Below are 17,724 nucleotides of genomic sequence, written 5' to 3' on the forward strand. Positions count from 1 at the left end.
TTCTAGCAGCTCCTAGTTAAGCCTGTTCAACCACATGATATCTATCACTAGCTCATAGGAAATATGAAAGTAATGAAAGCCAGTGAATTCTCACAATGGCCGCGAACCAAACTCATCTTTAGGAATTACTAATGAAGAGTCTCCACCAAATTACTGACACATCTGAGGTTGCTCACCAAATTATAGACCACCTCTGAAACAGAGGCATATAGATAGTTCACAGCTGAAACATTTCTGCAGGAGGCCAGAACAGGAACCATAGCATTCCTCTTTGTTCACCATCCAGAGGAAGAATATCCCATTTAGCTAAACAAGATGCACAATATCCTATTAAGATGACTTTCTAAAATGAAAAGTAAATTAATAGGAAACAGAAGGTATTTTGATTTCAGTTTCTTCTGTACAGCATTAACTGTTCCCATATGTTCCCAATCAGCTGGCAATGGTGATTTTTAGTTTATTTATAAAAACCCAGAGGCAGATAAGTAGTTTTCAATAAGAGAGTGTTCTATACACTGAGGACCCTTAAACATTTACCTGTTTTTTTGCCTCAACTATGAAGCACACAGAGGTTATGTGTTATCTCCAGAGTAACCTGAATGGTCCAAATCCTGAGGCAAAGCCCTTAGTTACTGTGACCAAGTCTGTCCCACAGTTAACCTGGGCAATTGCCGCTCTGGTCTGAGCAGCTGGTGGAGCTGCAGAGCCATCCCCATATTCACATGTGCCTACAGACACATCTGCTCTGTCCTCTGCTCCAGTGTCATCCTGCCAAATGTCTGCTATCCAGAGGTCTCGAATGTTGAAGTCCCTGGAAACCTACCACAGTGCTTCGTTATTATTAACATTAGAAAGTCTTTCCTTATGACCTGTGAATCCACAAGTATGTGAAACAGGTTATTCCCTTTCCCTTCACAGCAGTGTTTTATTTGAAAAATATCACATCACCTTTAGTCTTCCTTTGGCTAATCAGCACCCATTCTATTTGTCCTCAGAGGTCCTGTTTTCTACAGTTCTTGTTTCTCCCTAGAATTTCTTCCATGGTGCCTAAACCCAGAGTAATCCAGCTAAGAAGTCACTAGCATGAGTAGGCTTAGAGGACACCTCTGGGCTATTCTCCCTTTGCATACCCACACAGGACTGCAGCAGATGCCTCTTTCCATTTGCACTGTTACTATCTTCTCAGTACATTTTCCAACTCATTTTGCATCCACTTTTTAGCATTTTCACCTCTTCCATGCTTCCTATTTGGTTTATGAGAACATTATGTGCAGCAGAGTAAAACCAGTAACTGTTAAAGTCAAGATATGTCATACCCATTTTATACATTCTTGACAAGGCAACCCGGCAACTGTTTTAGTGTCCAAAAATCATTACAGATTGCACATATTCTGTATTTTGGTCAGAGTTCTTCAATATAGAACATTACCATGCTGTCTGATAGTATTTCTGTATGAAATACAAATCTGGACTAGAGCTTAGGATCAGAAAATCTTACGCCTAATGTAAGGAGGATTTTGCTGAAGCACAGAAAGATGTTGGAGTGACCCAGAACATAAAATGAACCTTCTGCTCGTGTGGACCTCTAGTGGCATCTGATGATGGAAATTACACTCATACTTTCACTGCAGTGTGGGTGGAGATAATCCAACTGTACTTTGCAGTTTAATGACCAGAAAAAGTACTGATGGAGAGAATCAGGATGTAGCACAGCCCCTGCAGACATGCTTTGGGGTCTTCAGAAAGGTAACTTCTCCTCCCCACCCTTCCATTACCAAAAGCTGCAACATCTACCATTTACACTGACAGTTTACACGCTTTGGGCCACCAAATTACATTGAGCACAGCAGCCTGAAACCCAACAGAGCTCCCTGATACATAGGAAGTTGGTGGATCCATTCTCCTCTGAATAATCAGCCTTGGCCACATGAAAAGCCCAACCAGCTCACTATTCTGTCTCCGACAGTAGGCTGGGATGGATGCTTAAATAAGAATATAAGAGCAGGTCAAGAATAGGGAGATCCTCCCCATGAATACACCCTCCCAGCTTCCAGCAACATACAGTTTAGGAGTTTATTGAGCCAAATCTTTAAAGATTTTTTTTTTCCCCATGATTTTCTGACTCCTTTTGGAGCACACCAACATTTCAGACGTTCACAACATCCTGTGGCCGTGAGGATGGAACTTCCACCTCCATCACTGCAGAGAAAAGCCTGAGCAAAGTCTGGGAGCCAGGAACTCATTTTGGTTCTTCTCAGACACTGCCCAGATGGTTGCAGACAAGCTCCCCCCATGTGTATAGTAAAATTAACATGATTTGCCACTTTTTCAAGGGATAGGAAGACCAGTTAAAAAATTTTGGCTGTAGCACACAAGACAAAGACTGGTTCTGCCCGGGATGGTAGTGCTGCCGATACAGTGTATGAAGTGGAGGATGTGACAGGGTAGAAGAGGAGTCAGCTGAATCTAATCTTTTATTCAGATCTGCAAGCCTGACAGCTCTTATCACTTGCCAGCTGGTGACAGGTACATTTAAAAAAAAAAAAATTAAAAAAAAAAAATCTTTTTTTGACATCCTCACTTCTCTAACAAAGGAGCTATTTAAAAATTCAACATGCTCCCTTGAAAAGCTTTAAATAGTTTCTGAATGTAACTGGCATTATGCTGTAACCCAATATTAAATAGTTTTGGGGAGGAATTGTTTAAATTGTTGAGGAAAACCTACACTTAAGTGTTACAAAGGAAAGGATGTGCTGCTATCTGTGGGAGGCACAGGGCTGTCATGCAGAAGGATCTGGTCACCACTAGTTTTCCTGGATCTGGATAAGTAACCAGAGAAGGTCCCTATCTCAGTCAGGAATGAAGATGACCGTTATCTTCACTGCACCATATCCTCTCTTTACACAACTTGAAGACATCTTGTCCTAATCATCCAGTCAGTATCATGCTGGCTGTAGTCTGCAGCTGCCAAAAGTCTGGAGAGTTTTGAGCTCCGAATCCTCTGCTCTCCAAGCTCTTGCATGACCAGAAAATATGAAGTGAGAACAGAAGAGGAAGGGATAGGTACAGAGCAGGATTTCAGTTCAACATTTAAAATTACTTTCCTTTATGGATCATCAGAAATCTGTCAATCTTCTGTAAAATTTTAAAATAAAAGCAGATCAAAACAGAACCTCAGCAGATTTTTATTTACACTGAATAAATGCACTATTCACTTGTCCTGGTTTCAGCTGAGACAGAGTTAATTTTTTTCGTAGCGGCTGGTATGGGGCTATGTTTTGGATTTGTGCTGAAGACAGTGTTGATAATACAGAGATGTTTTAGTTGCTGCTGTACTAGTCAAGGACTTTTCAGCTTCCCGTGCTCTGCCAGGTGCACAAGAAGCTGGGAGGGGACACAGCCAGGACAGCTGATCCAAACTGACCAAAGGGCTATTCCATACCACATGGCGTCATGCTCAGTATATAAACTGGGGAAGAAGAAGGAAGGGGGGACATTTGGAGTGATGGTGTTTGTCTTCCCAAGTAACCGTTACGCGTGATGGAGCCCTGCTTTCCTGGAGATGGCTGAACACCTGCCTGCCCATGGGAAGTAGTGAATTAATTCCTTACTTTGCTTTGCTTGTGTGCGTGGCTTTTGCTTTACCTATTAAACTGTCTTTATCTCAACCCTCGAGTTTTCTTACTTTTGCTCTTCCGATTCTCTCCCCCATCCCACCGAGGGGGAGTGAGCGAGCGACTGCGTGGTGCTTAGTTGCCGGCTGGGGCTAAACCACGACATCACTGCAGCAAGAAATTTAGCACCCTGTTCAGCCTCCCCTTCCAGTATTTCATATCCAGTGGTCACAGCGTGACTTCAAGCATTGCTCAGCTCTGCAAATACTGACTAGAGGACAGAGAAACATTTCTTGCACTTAAAATCTGTTATTTTCTAGCAGGAATCATTACTCTGGTTCTCAATATGAACATTAAAGCCACTATCAGATGCAGCAGTAATTAATTAACAACTAACTGTTTTCCAAAGTCATACTCCATGGAGAGCCACACCAGTAACAGCTTCTGATCCACTGCTATTTCCTTTTGTTTTCTTCTAAAATGTCTACTTACCCAAAGGGATTGCTGTGGAGAGACATTTTGCAGGTGAAAGCAACACACATTTAGATACAGCCCAGGGAACAAGGAAGCTGAATGTCTGCTCTTCGCTATTTTAAAAAAATCCCCCATATTCATTGGCTGGTGATGGGAGTAAGAGAAAAGAAAAAGATTGGTTGATGATGAAAATCTACTTTTTCTCCCCTGAAAGACAGGTTTCTAACAAGGGGCAGTTAAGAGAAGCCGATGCTGTCCTTCCTTAGGGGACTGAAAGATGTGTAACAGGTTGGAAATTCCTTACCAGATGCATCCCAAATCCCCCTGGCTCTGCTGAGTTAAAGATGTTGCCCAGAAGTTGTCACAGTGGAGGCCCAGAAAATAGGGGAGAGAAACTCAACATTTTAATGCTTTCTAAAAGAAACCGATAGAGATGATGAATATTTTCCACCTCTCAAAAGGATAAAGAGATCAAATAACAACGTGTAAGCATCCTTTAAATCATGTATCACTCACCAGATCTATATTTTGCATTATGTCCTGGAAGGAAGGGTGAGTTTGAAACTGCTCAAACAGATCCCGCTTGTAAAGCAGCGCGTACACCAAGTTTGGGTTGTGATGAAGAGAATTTGTCAGGCAGGAGTTGATGATCTCCAACATCATTCGGATCACTTCCTCGATCACATTCAGATCCTGCACCTTTAAGAAAGGAATAGAAGGTTAGTGTGCCCTTTTCCATTGTAAAATATATTAGGTAATAAAGACAGAGCACAGGTAATTATTACTAATGGAGCTATTAGCTGGTTAACATCTCAATGGTGAGCAAATGTGGCATGCCTGTATCTGGAAAGAGATCTGTTTTCTCCTGTAATAACCAAAATTTTAACCGAAATGCACCACACACTAGTATTCAGCCTCATAGCTTGATTCTCTCAACAGGAGCCATCTTCTCATGCCAAAAAGCATTAACATATTGTAATCAACCAAATTCACTAAGGGTTAAGTGAACTTAGTCTTTTCAACCCTTCCCATGCTAAGTAAAAGCACTTCAGCATACATTTAATTTAATACATTTTCTGTTGAGCCCCTGCTTGGGGAGGAGGGATAGGGAGAAGAAGAGAGAAAAAAATATCAGAAAAATAAAAAGTGGCTGGTGAAAGAGAAAAGCAAAGACAGAAGGAAAACTGACTGGATCAAAACCCATTGCACCTTGAACATCTGCCACCTTTCTCCAGACTTTGTCCCTGGCCTTTTTTTTAATTTGCTTTGAAGAATATTTGTATAAACGAATAAATGAAAAAAGAAATCTCCTTTTGTAGTGCACTAAGCCTTAATGCTCAAGATAAACTTGTAGAGCTTTTCATCTTGTCAATGCCTCTGACAAACCATTTCTGATGATTTTGAAACTCAAACTTTCTAAGCTGAACAAGCTGGCATGTGAACCCCTGCTAGCCTTCTGGATTTCTCTCCTTGGGCTGCACATCGGGATATGCCTGATATGGTTGTTTAGGCCAGAGAGCTGTCTGTCCTCCCTTGGGATAGGGAATAAAAAAGGCAAATCATATCATTAGGTCTCTCCACCACATCAAACGTCGGACTGTGAGACTTTACAGGTCTGGCAAGAACATGAATCATACCAAACCAGCTTGAGTTTTTCTGCTTATTACGAACACTGAAACCACTGGCATTTCCTTTTGCCGACTGCCTACAAAGCAGTCATTTTCTGAGTTATCATAAGGCACTTAAATAACGAGGCTGTACTTGCAACAGCGTTTTGTTGGACTGTCAGTCAATCTGTACATAGTTAAGTTATTTTCTATTCTAAGGTAGCGTTGTAGGAATCGTCACTTGTCAGATATATGCTCTTACCAAGGCAGAAGAGAATACAGGAACTTGTCATTATCCTGGTTAGACTCACATAAAGAACAAAATTCTTTGCTACCACTTTGCTCTGGCTACTTTCAATGGAAAGCAAAGATACATTTCTTCCTGCAAGCGTAGATATGGCCCTGCAGAAGGCAACATCATTCCCCTAACCTGCTCCTCCATCTCTTCCACAGCGCTGAGGACCATGGAGAAGGGAGTGCCTGTCCTCATACTACTGCTGAAATGCAGCAGCACTCTGGTTATCCACACCACTTTTCTGCATGTACAAAGGAGATTTAAGTGATGAAAGCCTTTTGAAATTATTGTTTGAAGAACAATATTTGGTGCACACACTCCAATTAAATTTTCTTCTTTAGCAATGATGTCTGACTGACTGTGGAGGTTACAGATTTTTTTTCCAAACGTGAGGATCTCCTCTTTTTTAATAGTTTTACCTCAGCCACCTGAATTACCATTGTAGCGTAGCTAACTGTTGGCAGAAACCCTTACAAACTGATCACCGCAGCTACTTAGTCTGTCAATGGGATCGCATTCTTCTATGACAGAAACAATCCTTACATTCAAAACACAGGTGGTTCCTCCGTCTGTAGTTTCCTAGTTAGCGCGCTATGAAATAGCATCCCAGTTAGATGCTGTGAAATGAGTATAATGCAAAATACTACACAAAATCTGAAATAATTGCTTCAGCTGGAATCTGAAGAAAAATCCAGACCTGGCTAACTCATCTGTGGAGTGGTACGTGCCTATCAACTTGGATTTAATTCAGAATATGGTATATTATGGTGGCTTTTAAAAAGCTCTGAGCATCGGTGTAATTCTCTCCCCAATGCAGCAGGATGACCTAGTGGCTGAGACACTATCCTAAAATACAGAATACATTACTTGTGCAGAAACATTATGATTCAGGATCAAGTGAGATCTATCCAGTTACCAGAAAGGTAACAAGCCACACAATTGCTTTTCAAAAACTAAATGCTTTTTAATAAAATATGTTCACCTTAAAACCCGGGCATACAGCTAGTTTAAACAAAAAGTGTTGCTAACCATCTACAAACATGTTATTTCAAGAAAAGGCAGACTCAGCTATTGGTCAGCTTCAAACAATTAAAAGTTACCAGAGGTTATTGCTCAGTAATTATATTTAAAGTTTTTAGAAGCTGATGGACAGAACCATCTGTTTTTCAACAATGGTGTTGCAGGTGAAGAATCTGGGACCCAAATGAAGAAATCCAGGAGCTACAGTGAAGATTTTTACCCATAACTGACTATACAAAAAAAAAATCATTTATAAGAAGAATGAGCTCCATAAAAGACAGAGAAGTGGGACTGAATCCCAGTATTGCATATATGTTACCTGGAGAGCTGTACGCTCCTATAATTAGCAATTAAAGCATTTGTAAAGGCTTAAAAGTTTTCAAAACAGGAAAAAACAAGCAGAAAGCCAAGGACAGCATTTGGATGAGACAATGGAGAAATGTTGCAAGAGCTGATAAAATGCTGTGTGCTTTTGTTGCTCTGTATCACCAGTATCAAGCTACGGCCCCTCTGCATCTAGACATGGCATCATGACAGATATAAATAAGGTTACAAAAACATTTCGCAGTTGAAGAGAAGTTTATCACCCTGTGTATTAACTTTCAGACCATCTGAACACAGCTGAAACACTGAACATGTATGGCCAAGACAAGGACTACCATATCATCCACAGCAACCTTGTAAGACTATTTTTTGACTGAATTAGCTGTTATATGAAAAGAAAAGCCAGATATTGATTTTGGGGGGACAGGTAGACAAGTTTCAATCTATTAAACAGTACATTTAAAGGAGAGAGGAGTTAAAAGTAATGGCATTTTCCTATTGCTTACAACTGACAAATTCAATGTGGCATTCACATTTAAAATTATTACAGTATTCCTTTACAAAACAGGGCTCAGCTGCCTCTGTTGATACCGATGAGTACCAGTCCTCCCCCTCCTTTTTTTTGTTTATGCCCACAGAAATAATTATACCCATCATTAAAAGAAACTTGGAAGCTAAAGCTTGGTACCAAATTTTTGAGACTGAAATCATGCCTACAAAAGGGATAGGAATGTAGGCACAGCACTAACATTACTGCGGGTAATCCTAGGTAACCACCTCATGGTTCCTTCTCAGGATAGGAATTAAATGTGGTAGTTTCTTGCAAAGATTTTCATTTTTAAGGCAAAAAGCCCGATGCTTGATCATGTTCTAGTTGCACAAGGAACAAACCAGGCAGCGACAGCTACAAGAGATCCAGGTACAGTTCTGGGTAGTCTGGGTCTCTTTTGTTAAAATAAAAAGGAACAAACAAGTGATAATGCCAGAGAAAAGAGAATGGAAACAAGCTGAGAGGATGCAGAGGAAAACACGATGAGCACAGGAATGAGAACATTATCTGGAGAAAAATAATTTGAGTTTGATAAACACTAACAAGGAACACACAAATGTGCAAAGCCAAGGCAAACTATGGGCAGAGCTGGATGTTCTCGTCTCTGACCATCCTGGAATACTGTTGCTTTCCTTACTGCAATATAATTAATAATTAGCATGACATCCTCCTGGGCAAAGATTTCCAGAGAATTCAATATTTACTGCTGGAAAGACACTGATGTGTAAAAACAGTTGAAAAGTATATGGCTTATAAAATATCAGAGAAGTCAAGCAGCCTAAATGCCAAACCCTGGGCAGGTGCTCACAGTTCAGTTCCTTACAGGCATGGTTATCCACCAAAAAATAAAGCAGTTGAATCACTGTCAGTGGAGGATGCAAGATCTCAGTGTCACCAAAAACCTGCTTAATTTATGGTACCCATCTTCTGTTTCCTACATTGGAACATTCTGAGTGGTCATCCTTTTAATTTAATTTGACATTCAATTAATTTTAATTTTTATAATAATAGAGAACTGGTTAAAAACATTCTATTAGGAATGAATGCAAATCTCTAGCCTCTAAATGTTAATAATTTTTAGGAGAAAAAGGGAGGCGTGTCCATGTGTCATTCAGGTTAACTTTGCTTAACCATCCCTCATGGCTTGTACTCTCTAATAAAAACTGAGACAAAATTATTCTGCTTTCTGTTTTCTTTCCTCCTATGCTAGTTTATATGGAAAATAAGTTGTTTGAAAATCAGAATTTCAGTCACTTGTGATGTTATGAAGAGACATTTCTATGCAAGGGTGGACATGAGGCTGTCTTTCACGATGCAATAAGCTTTGTATTAAATTTCAGAGAAAGGAACACTTTTTTTTAAGATTTCTGGTAGTCTCGCTGAAGCCATTTTCTCTGTGATTGCAGCCTGAGATCTCAGCAGCCTGATGTTCACTTCAGCCAGCCTTCGGCTGTCACACGAGATGTGTTCTCACCGCAGAGCTGATTCGAGTGCTCCTGTCCCCGCTTCGGCTCCGAGCTGCACAGAAGCCCCTCGCTTGAGCCTGGCTCATCTTTTGACCCTCGGTCCTGGGTACAGGCTATAAGCTGAGCACTGTCCCATTTCTGGGTGGTACCTGAGGTATTTCATAGCACGGATGCAAGCTGGATGGTGATAGATTTCTTAATGACATTTTGCATTTTTGACCATTTACCCAGAAAGATGGCAAAGATCTGCTGGACACTCAGCTACAGCATCCCATCGTGGCCATACAACCTGAGCTGGGTTAACCATTCAACTGCCAGCCACCAGTTACCAGCAGTGAGAGAACAGCTGAATTCAAGGAAATATTGAAGTCTTGATTTCAGGGTGAGCAATGAAATAATTACAAAGTTTAGCCTTTCAATACTTAAAGGGGGCTTATAAGAAAGATGGGGACAGACTTTTTAGTAGGGCTTGTAGCAATAGGACAAGGGGGAATGGTTTTAAACTAAAAGAGGGGAGATTCAAACTAGATATAAGGAAGAAATTCTTTACAATGAGGGTGGTGAAACACTGGAACAGGTTGCCCAGAGAGGTGGTAGGTGCCCCATCCCTGGAAACATTCAAGGCCAGGTTGGATGGGGCTCTGAGCAACCTGATCTAGTTGAAGATGTCCCTGCTCATTGCAGGGGGGTTGGACTAGATGACCTTTAAAGGTCCCTTCCAACACAAACCATTCTATGATTCTATTCTATGATTCTAAAAAGCATTGGTACACAAACTTAAGTCTCATCTTGTGTCCACACGATGTATTATAATATGATTATATATTTATTTATTGCAAGCTAGAATTCACTGAAATGCAACAATTTTTTTTTGTCCTTTTTACCTGGATGTATAGTAATCCGCAATCCAAAGCAACAAATAATTGTAAGCCTAACCAGGTCTACTTTGCAACTTTTTTAAAAATCAGAGATCTAACAGTGCACCTTTTCCTTCATGGCAAGATCCATATGAATGATGCTATGCAGTATACAACAATATGTATATACATCCAGGACACTACTGCCTACTAAAAAAGCCCCACTTCTCACCGTGCCTTCACATCGCAGCAATTTTCCAGCCAACTGATACTTTCAGATAAATAACTGCTAGAGGTTTCTGCCTGTTGAAATGGCACGATGACAAATACTATCAAAAAGGCAGTTATACAGTTAGCAGAATCTGAGCAGGAAGAAGCTTATCTGCCTAAAAAACCAAAACCCGAGCAGGGATGGGTAATGCAATATGCTACAACCACACAATGTAAATAGGGTAAAAAAAACAGGAAAGGCACACCGTAGTGAAGTCTTAATCCAAAGAAACCCGATGAAATAAAGTGGAAATGTCACCTATAATAGCAAAAGAAATACATGATGGAAATGCAGGCTGACAAAAAAACCCATATCCAAACACAATTCTCAACTTATTGCTTATGACAATGAATGGCTTTTAGCGAGTGGTATCTTGATGCCAGTAATAGGATGCCTTGGCATTTGAATTTTCAAAAGTGCAAATTTCTTTACGTTGAAGCTCGGTGGCTTTAGTTCACAATTACTGACACTGCAGGCCCCTCTCCAGTGGAGCGAAGAGTGCATATAGTATGAAAAAGCTGTAAAGAAGCTACCTAAAGGAGCTTTAGCTTGAGATGCTTTAATAGTTTCCTTCCTAACAACTCCACAATTCAAAGCAGCAAAACCATCTCTGACTTTCCACTTTCCCAGCTAGCTCTGACTGCCCCCTCAAGGTCATTTGCTCCCTTTGCCTCTCTTTGCAAGTCCAGTCCTCCTCTCCCAGCCAGGTAGTGTGGAGGAAGAGTCAGAGGAAGGTGCAGCAAGCAGTGTGTATGACACTCTGCATACCAGGCAGGGCTGCATCACGTTTGTGTTGCTGCATCCATGTGGTGGGGACCACCCATCCTCAGATCTGAGGCTGAAGGCTACCATATGGATAAGGGAACAGACAGAGGAAAAGTGAGAGTGAAGGTTGCACAGGCAACCTTAATTATGGCCTTTCTTCATTCTGAGCCCTTAACTATGACACCTCACTATAATTCTTCACATGTAATATTTTCAGTGAGTTCCTCCCCCCCCCCAATAGAATTTGTAAACATGAAACATAAAATCTTGAGTAATCAACTACTTCCTTCATGACACAGATAATGACTTTAAAGGCAGTTTTGTCAGCAATGGAAAACAAAAGGATACTCACACCATATACTTAACACATATCAAAAAGACTAAGAATGCTGAATTAACCCCAAATGGACAGCTCCTGCTATTCTTCTTTTTACCAGGGAGAAACAAGGAGGAAAAATTTGGTAAACTGTTCCAGATCCATCAGCTGCATCCACAAAAAGTCTAGATGAACAGACAGTTTCAGTTCATTTTCCATTACATTTTTTTCAGCTAGTTTTATAGATGCTAAGGAATACTTCAAATGATTATGTTTTTGGACATTGAGTAGTTAGCTCTTCCATGCCTGGCTGTAACGCAGCTATTATAAACTCCAGGATGATGTACTCTTTTGTATGGAATAGACAAGTTGACACTCCAGGGAATTTCACCTTGAAAACATAATTTAACAGCATCCACAATTATAATGATGTAAACTTCCCTTTCCTCTTTACAGGGGAATTTCTACAGTTAAGTAGTTTCAAATAATTTACTTTATTTTTAGTTACTTTAAGAGAAGCATATGTATCTTGTTTGTATTAGCTTTGGGGAGCTTCCAAGAGAGCTGTCTGAATTTCCTACATTTTCAGCAGAAAATAAAACCTTCAACAAAATAAACTCACTCTGCCAAAGGATTGGAAGAGCGGAGGGGAAAGAAGGAAGCACACAAGAAAGCTGCTCTTACATTTAATGTGCAAATGAACTTCAAAGCCAAGCCTTTGGTGACAGAAATCTTATCTTCATCTATTTTACTGGCATATATTCTTTGGTTGTTCTATGTCAAACCCAGATAACTTTTGGCCAGAATACTGAATTGTGGGAAAGTAGGTATTAAGTGAAAAATTGCAGGGCTTATGGTGAATATAACCTCAAAAACTAACCCCAACATCTCTGATCACTGCTTAGAAATGAAAACGGAGCTGTCACACTGGAGCAAAGTTTGTTGCCAGACACTTTACTAAATAAACCTACCATCCTGACACTCGCTATCATTGCCTTCCCGAATAACCGAGTAAGCTGAAAGAGCAGGTTTTCAGCAATGTCTCACCATTTTGTCAAGCCAGCCCATGCAGTAATGCAGCATTTCCCAAGAGAAACACAACACTTTCAGCCCATATTACGACGCAAACCTCCAGGACAGCCTGCGACAAGGCTACACTAGAGGAAATGCCGTGGTGGTGTGTCCTGTCCCAGAGAAAACAGCCTGGGAGCAGTCTGCTCCAAGGGAAAACTCTGACAACCTGTTTGCCACAGGGTTTGACTTCAATAGCCACTGACCAAGAAAATATAAAGCTGTTTCTGAGGACATGTATATATCTGAGTGAAGGTGCAGATAATTTATTGGTACTTCTCACGTGACTTCACCGTACCGTGTTTATTATTCGGTCAACCTACAGCTAATCCACAACTCATCTCCTGGTCACACCTTTGCCTTCATCTCTTCTTCCATCCATGCCATTGCTATCTTTGAAATTCCAATCCTAAAACACTTCACGTTGAAACACTTTAATTTATCCCTATCCCCCTACAAAGTCAGATTCCCAAATCAATCAAAAATTTCTAGACATTGGCCTAAATTCCCTCAGTGCTTTACTGATTCTTGGTGATGCTTCACTCTCATAGCCCTGTGCCCATTTTACTTGTTTACTGAGGATTTTATAATTGGGAAATCTGTTTGGTTTATTTAATTCTTGTACTGCATATCCCTGTATGAAACTAATAGTGGCATGGGAAGTTAATTGGCAAACAGTTTTAGCAGAGTAACTCCTTCACTGAATGAACAGTGAAGTATATTCTCTCTTTTTAGAGAGGATCTCTTCTGACAGCATGGCAAAACTTCAGGAGGAGGGACAGACATTGACTCCACCTGACAGTCTGTCTTTTAGGGAGATGTGACCTAAGGGCGTCTCACTTCCCGGGGGAATGCTACACCTACTAAGCTCTTCTATAAGTAGGGCTCCTCTGCTTTAAAAGGAAAGAATGAGCAGCCATCTGGACCCAAAAGGATGGAGAGGCACCTAAGTGCAGGAGAGATGCAAACTTTGGCATTTTTGTGAGACTGTGATTCAGTATCACGACTGCAGAAGATGTTCAGTTCCAGAGAACAGGACTTTAGATAGTCCCCCTCTTTGGCATTTCATCCCAGTGTCCCGGCTTTTCCAAATTCCATTCTTGGGAACCTCCTATCTAATTCAAGTGCTGAATTTCACCCTGGAAAGCAAAGGGGTGACAAGTCTCCTTCTCCAGTAATTTCCTAAGATGGAAAAATGGCAAATCAAATCAAATAAAATGATTTTTCACCCCAACTGGCTTAGAAAAAGTAAATTACTATGAAAGGCGTTTACTCCAGGTAAAGCTTCAGAGGCCGGTCTAAGCCCACCAAGAAGCTCCAGCATAAGGGGATCCACCACAGTGCCCAAAATACCTGACTGTCACCAGCTAGGGAATCCAATGCTGTCCATACAAGAACACAGTATTTCCAAACCACATGCAACTGTGACAACAAAATGCAACTAGTATTTAGTAGAACTAAACCCAATCATTTTATAAGGTCCCACAAAACCTGGCAGGCAACTGTTGCTAGGAAAATGACAATGTTCATACTAAGAAAATTAAAGTTAAAACTCTGAATCTGTATTTTTCTCAAATCATGCATGAAATAATAATGAAGTTTTCTTGCTGTTGAAAGGAAATGGAGAATTCTCCATTTCTCCTTGAAACTAAGCAGTATTCCCTAGAGGTATGGGAAGATTTTGTTTAGTTTGACTGGTAGAACAGGAAAGGACAAGTTCCATATGCAACCCCAACTCCACCATACAAAGGTAAATAGATCATCATGATACAGGCTTTAACTAACAGAACCTGTCTACCTTGAGTAGAGTTCAAGGACTTTAAAGATGTTACTCAAGTGAAAAAGTTTCTGACTCCAGCACTACACATGCAGCTTAGCTGTAAAACGTCACCAGCAAAACTGTTTGGAGGTGTTATGCAGTAATTACTGCTACGTGAACTGAAACTTCAACACTTTCTAAGTTTTTTTTTTTTTAAATTGCATGGCAGGTCTTATATAACACTCACATAAAGTTTCACATTTTTGCATTTAATATGTAAATGCTACTTAATGAAGTCTCTAGACCTAAATGTCTATTCCTTAAAGATGACTTTTGATGAACCTCTGAAGCAAGTGATCCTCCAAAAAGGAACAAGCTTAACACTTTTTGCAGGAGGGTACAGTTGCTAACATATGCACTGATGTTTCTGTTTTAGTATGTACCTAAGTCCAGATTTAAGAATCCTTATCATATCTTTAATGCTTGTTTGGAATGGGTTCTTATCCTTTTTATCCTATGTGATATTTAACTGAAGTATAGAAGCTCTTATTTCTACCATGAAGAAAAATAAGATGGAAAAACATTACATCTTGCAAAAAGACAGAAAAAAGATCAATTAGCAATTTAAACCAAACAGTTTTCTCCACATTTTCCCTTCACATCTCCCAAATTTTCCTCCATACAGTACACCACAGTTATAGGAATGTAATTTATCCACCAGTTCCTTATAGCCCCAGCATAATCTCTGACTATATTATCAACTATTTTCTTCACCCTTGGTATTATATTTGGCAGTAACAACTATGATACTCGTTGCAAAATATATATACATCTAAGAGCATATTTCCAATGAACCAACTGCTGTCATTCAAGAAAATCACTCAGTGCTACAGATTTTGAAGACCTATCTTCAGTGTCTAAGCAATTTTAATTGAGAAAGTATCAAAACTAACTGAATAAATACCAATCCCTCACTAAAGTTGTCGACTGCACAGAAGCTGAATTCAGAAGTTCTCCACTGGTTCCTCACTGATTAGATACTGTGGTTCAGCATCTTTGCCATGACATTTGAAAACCATCATTGCCTTGGAACTATGACAGTTGTCTTCCACTGAAAGTACCACTCTGAATAATTTTGACCCTACTTAAGAGAAGAAACATCACAACCGAGAGTGTGGAATCCAAGTCCTCAATAATCAACACAGACTGCGTCAAGTTTCCATAATTTCCATACTATCCAAGCAGAAGATCTTCTGGTCCTGATGACGCACAGAATGTCAGCGAGAAAAGTCAGTGCTACTCTCCACACACTCAGCAGCCAAAAAAGTTCTGTATTCTTGCCCTGAGGGTGAAAATTGCTATTGATATTTCTGCGGGAGACATAAGAAAGTCAGAAGGAGTTCTCAGAGCAGACATTTCACATCAGTACCATTTGGGGAATGTCAAGGAGGCAAGGGAAGCAGTGTTACTGCTGAGGCCACCCAGCATTCCTCCCATGGCTCAGCAGTGTAAGACTCTTGCTTTGCTCAAACAAGAAAAATCACTGCAAAGGTAAACTGAGTTAAATAAGACATTAAAAGAAAATCACCATAAAATAAAATAAAACTGTAGATGGCCTCCTGACAATATTAGCCATCTTTAATAATAATAATGATAATAATAATGGTTGATTTAGCTGGTTGCCGTTCATACAGAAGGTGACAGTGTGTACACAGAAAACTTTTGATGATAGTGCAGTATTCTTTTCATGTTGTATCTCCTTAAATACTAGCAGTGCATGATAAAAAAATGTCAGGTCCCAGATAATAGACACTTGATAAGGGATTACAGTACAAGATTCCCAAACTGTTGTGAGCAGGAATATGCTGCTTTACAGCCACTGTTTTACCCCAGAGCTGAAGATAAATCATGGAGAGTGCTTTTATTTCTTCTGATATATTAAAATACAGCAGCATGGTTAGAAAAGTAATTCAGAAATACAACTCTTTATGAGACCATTTGGCATACATACTCTACTAATTCTTTCAGTGGTGTTAAATATTTTGAAAATTAAAGGGGATGGATAGATAAACAAAGATGTGAGAAACCTATCATATTAAAAGGAAAAACTGCATTATTGATCTTTGAAGTGGTTTGCAGCCTAAAGGATCTATAGGTAAGCCCTTTTAAAATATAATAAAGTATAAGAAAGTGTTTTTATTTGTTTTCCTCTTACCTTACCTCCTCTTCAAAACTAGTCACACTGCCAGTAGTAGTATCATTTATTCTATTAAGATGGGCCTGAAAAACCACCATAACCAAATTTCAAGAACTGCCCTTGCAGGTTGAATAAAATGCAAATAGGAAGGAGATGAGAAACAGCCTTTTGAGAGCTGCTAGCAGGCAAACCAAATAAATGGAGTAACTTTTAGATTAAATGTTGTTTTTACTAAATTCCATCTTATTTTTCAAGTGCGTTCCCCTGGACACTGCATCAATTCTGATAAACACAGAAGCCGATGACCACTGTTCCACTTCCTGCCGAGTGGTCTGGAAGCACACAGCAGCTGTAGCCTGAACACCGAAAAATGAACCTTTAACTGAGATTTGGAAAACCCAAACCTCACAGAAAATAATTCTAGAAGCCTGTGTACACAGGTACCCATTCCAAAATGAACTATAAACAACAGATGACATTTTTTCAAATGCTGAAGAAAAGCACTCTTGATAGAAATATGGAAAAAATTACATTATCCAAACAAATAAAATTTGCTGAAATATTTATGAAGTCTCATCTATTTTGGGACAAAACTTAATTTTGTGTAGTCTGGTTCATAAAGTGCAGCAGTGACAGACATGGGCAAGATGAGAGATCACCGTGTTTGAAAGACAGAGAAACTCTTGTGTATATTGTACATCTATCCTGGAGTCAGTCAACTGTTCCTCACCAAAATCCTGTAAGCAATTATGATTGTTTACCTATAAATTAAGCTAAGTTTTCTAATGAATTCTAATTAACAGAGTCCACCACAAAGTCAGATGGTTAATTTATTGTGGAAAAAATAATTTTATTTTTCAGAAAAATTCAATGAAGCTTTTTCCCACGGGAATGTGACATGACTCTTCCTATCATCTCAATTTATCAAAATCTAAAAGATTAGTGTGGGAATGGGAAAACTTGTCATTATTTGTTCAGATAATTTTTTTTTTCTCTGCATTGAGTAAGCATCTGATTTCTTTGCAAGTGCCACAGATAAGTTGCTGGTGAGTAGCTTAAAGACCTGCCTTTAGGAACTGCAACATCCATTCTCTTTTCAGTTTATCTGGAGGGAAGAGATATACTTAAGACTGATTCC

At 39.7% G+C, this 17,724-nt stretch overlaps 1 protein-coding gene across 4 annotated transcripts in view; it reads right to left on the reverse strand.

Moving 5' to 3' along the window:
- Window positions 1-17,724, reverse strand: part of DYM (dymeclin) — a 297,267-nt gene that overhangs the window by 38,865 nt on the left and 240,678 nt on the right. For 3 of the 4 annotated variants that reach the window (XM_075488866.1, XM_075488867.1, XM_075488869.1), the window contains one exon: window positions 4,605-4,787. In XM_075488866.1, the coding sequence (XP_075344981.1) occupies window positions 4,605-4,787 (183 nt within the window). Of the gene's footprint in view, window positions 1-3,803; window positions 3,886-4,604; window positions 4,788-17,724 lie in introns of those variants that run through there. The other variant, XM_075488870.1, reaches the window with a different exon arrangement.

Source organism: Mycteria americana (assembly GCF_035582795.1).
Source record: "Mycteria americana isolate JAX WOST 10 ecotype Jacksonville Zoo and Gardens chromosome Z unlocalized genomic scaffold, USCA_MyAme_1.0 Scaffold_18, whole genome shotgun sequence".
Classification (NCBI taxonomy): Eukaryota; Metazoa; Chordata; class Aves; order Ciconiiformes; family Ciconiidae; genus Mycteria; species Mycteria americana.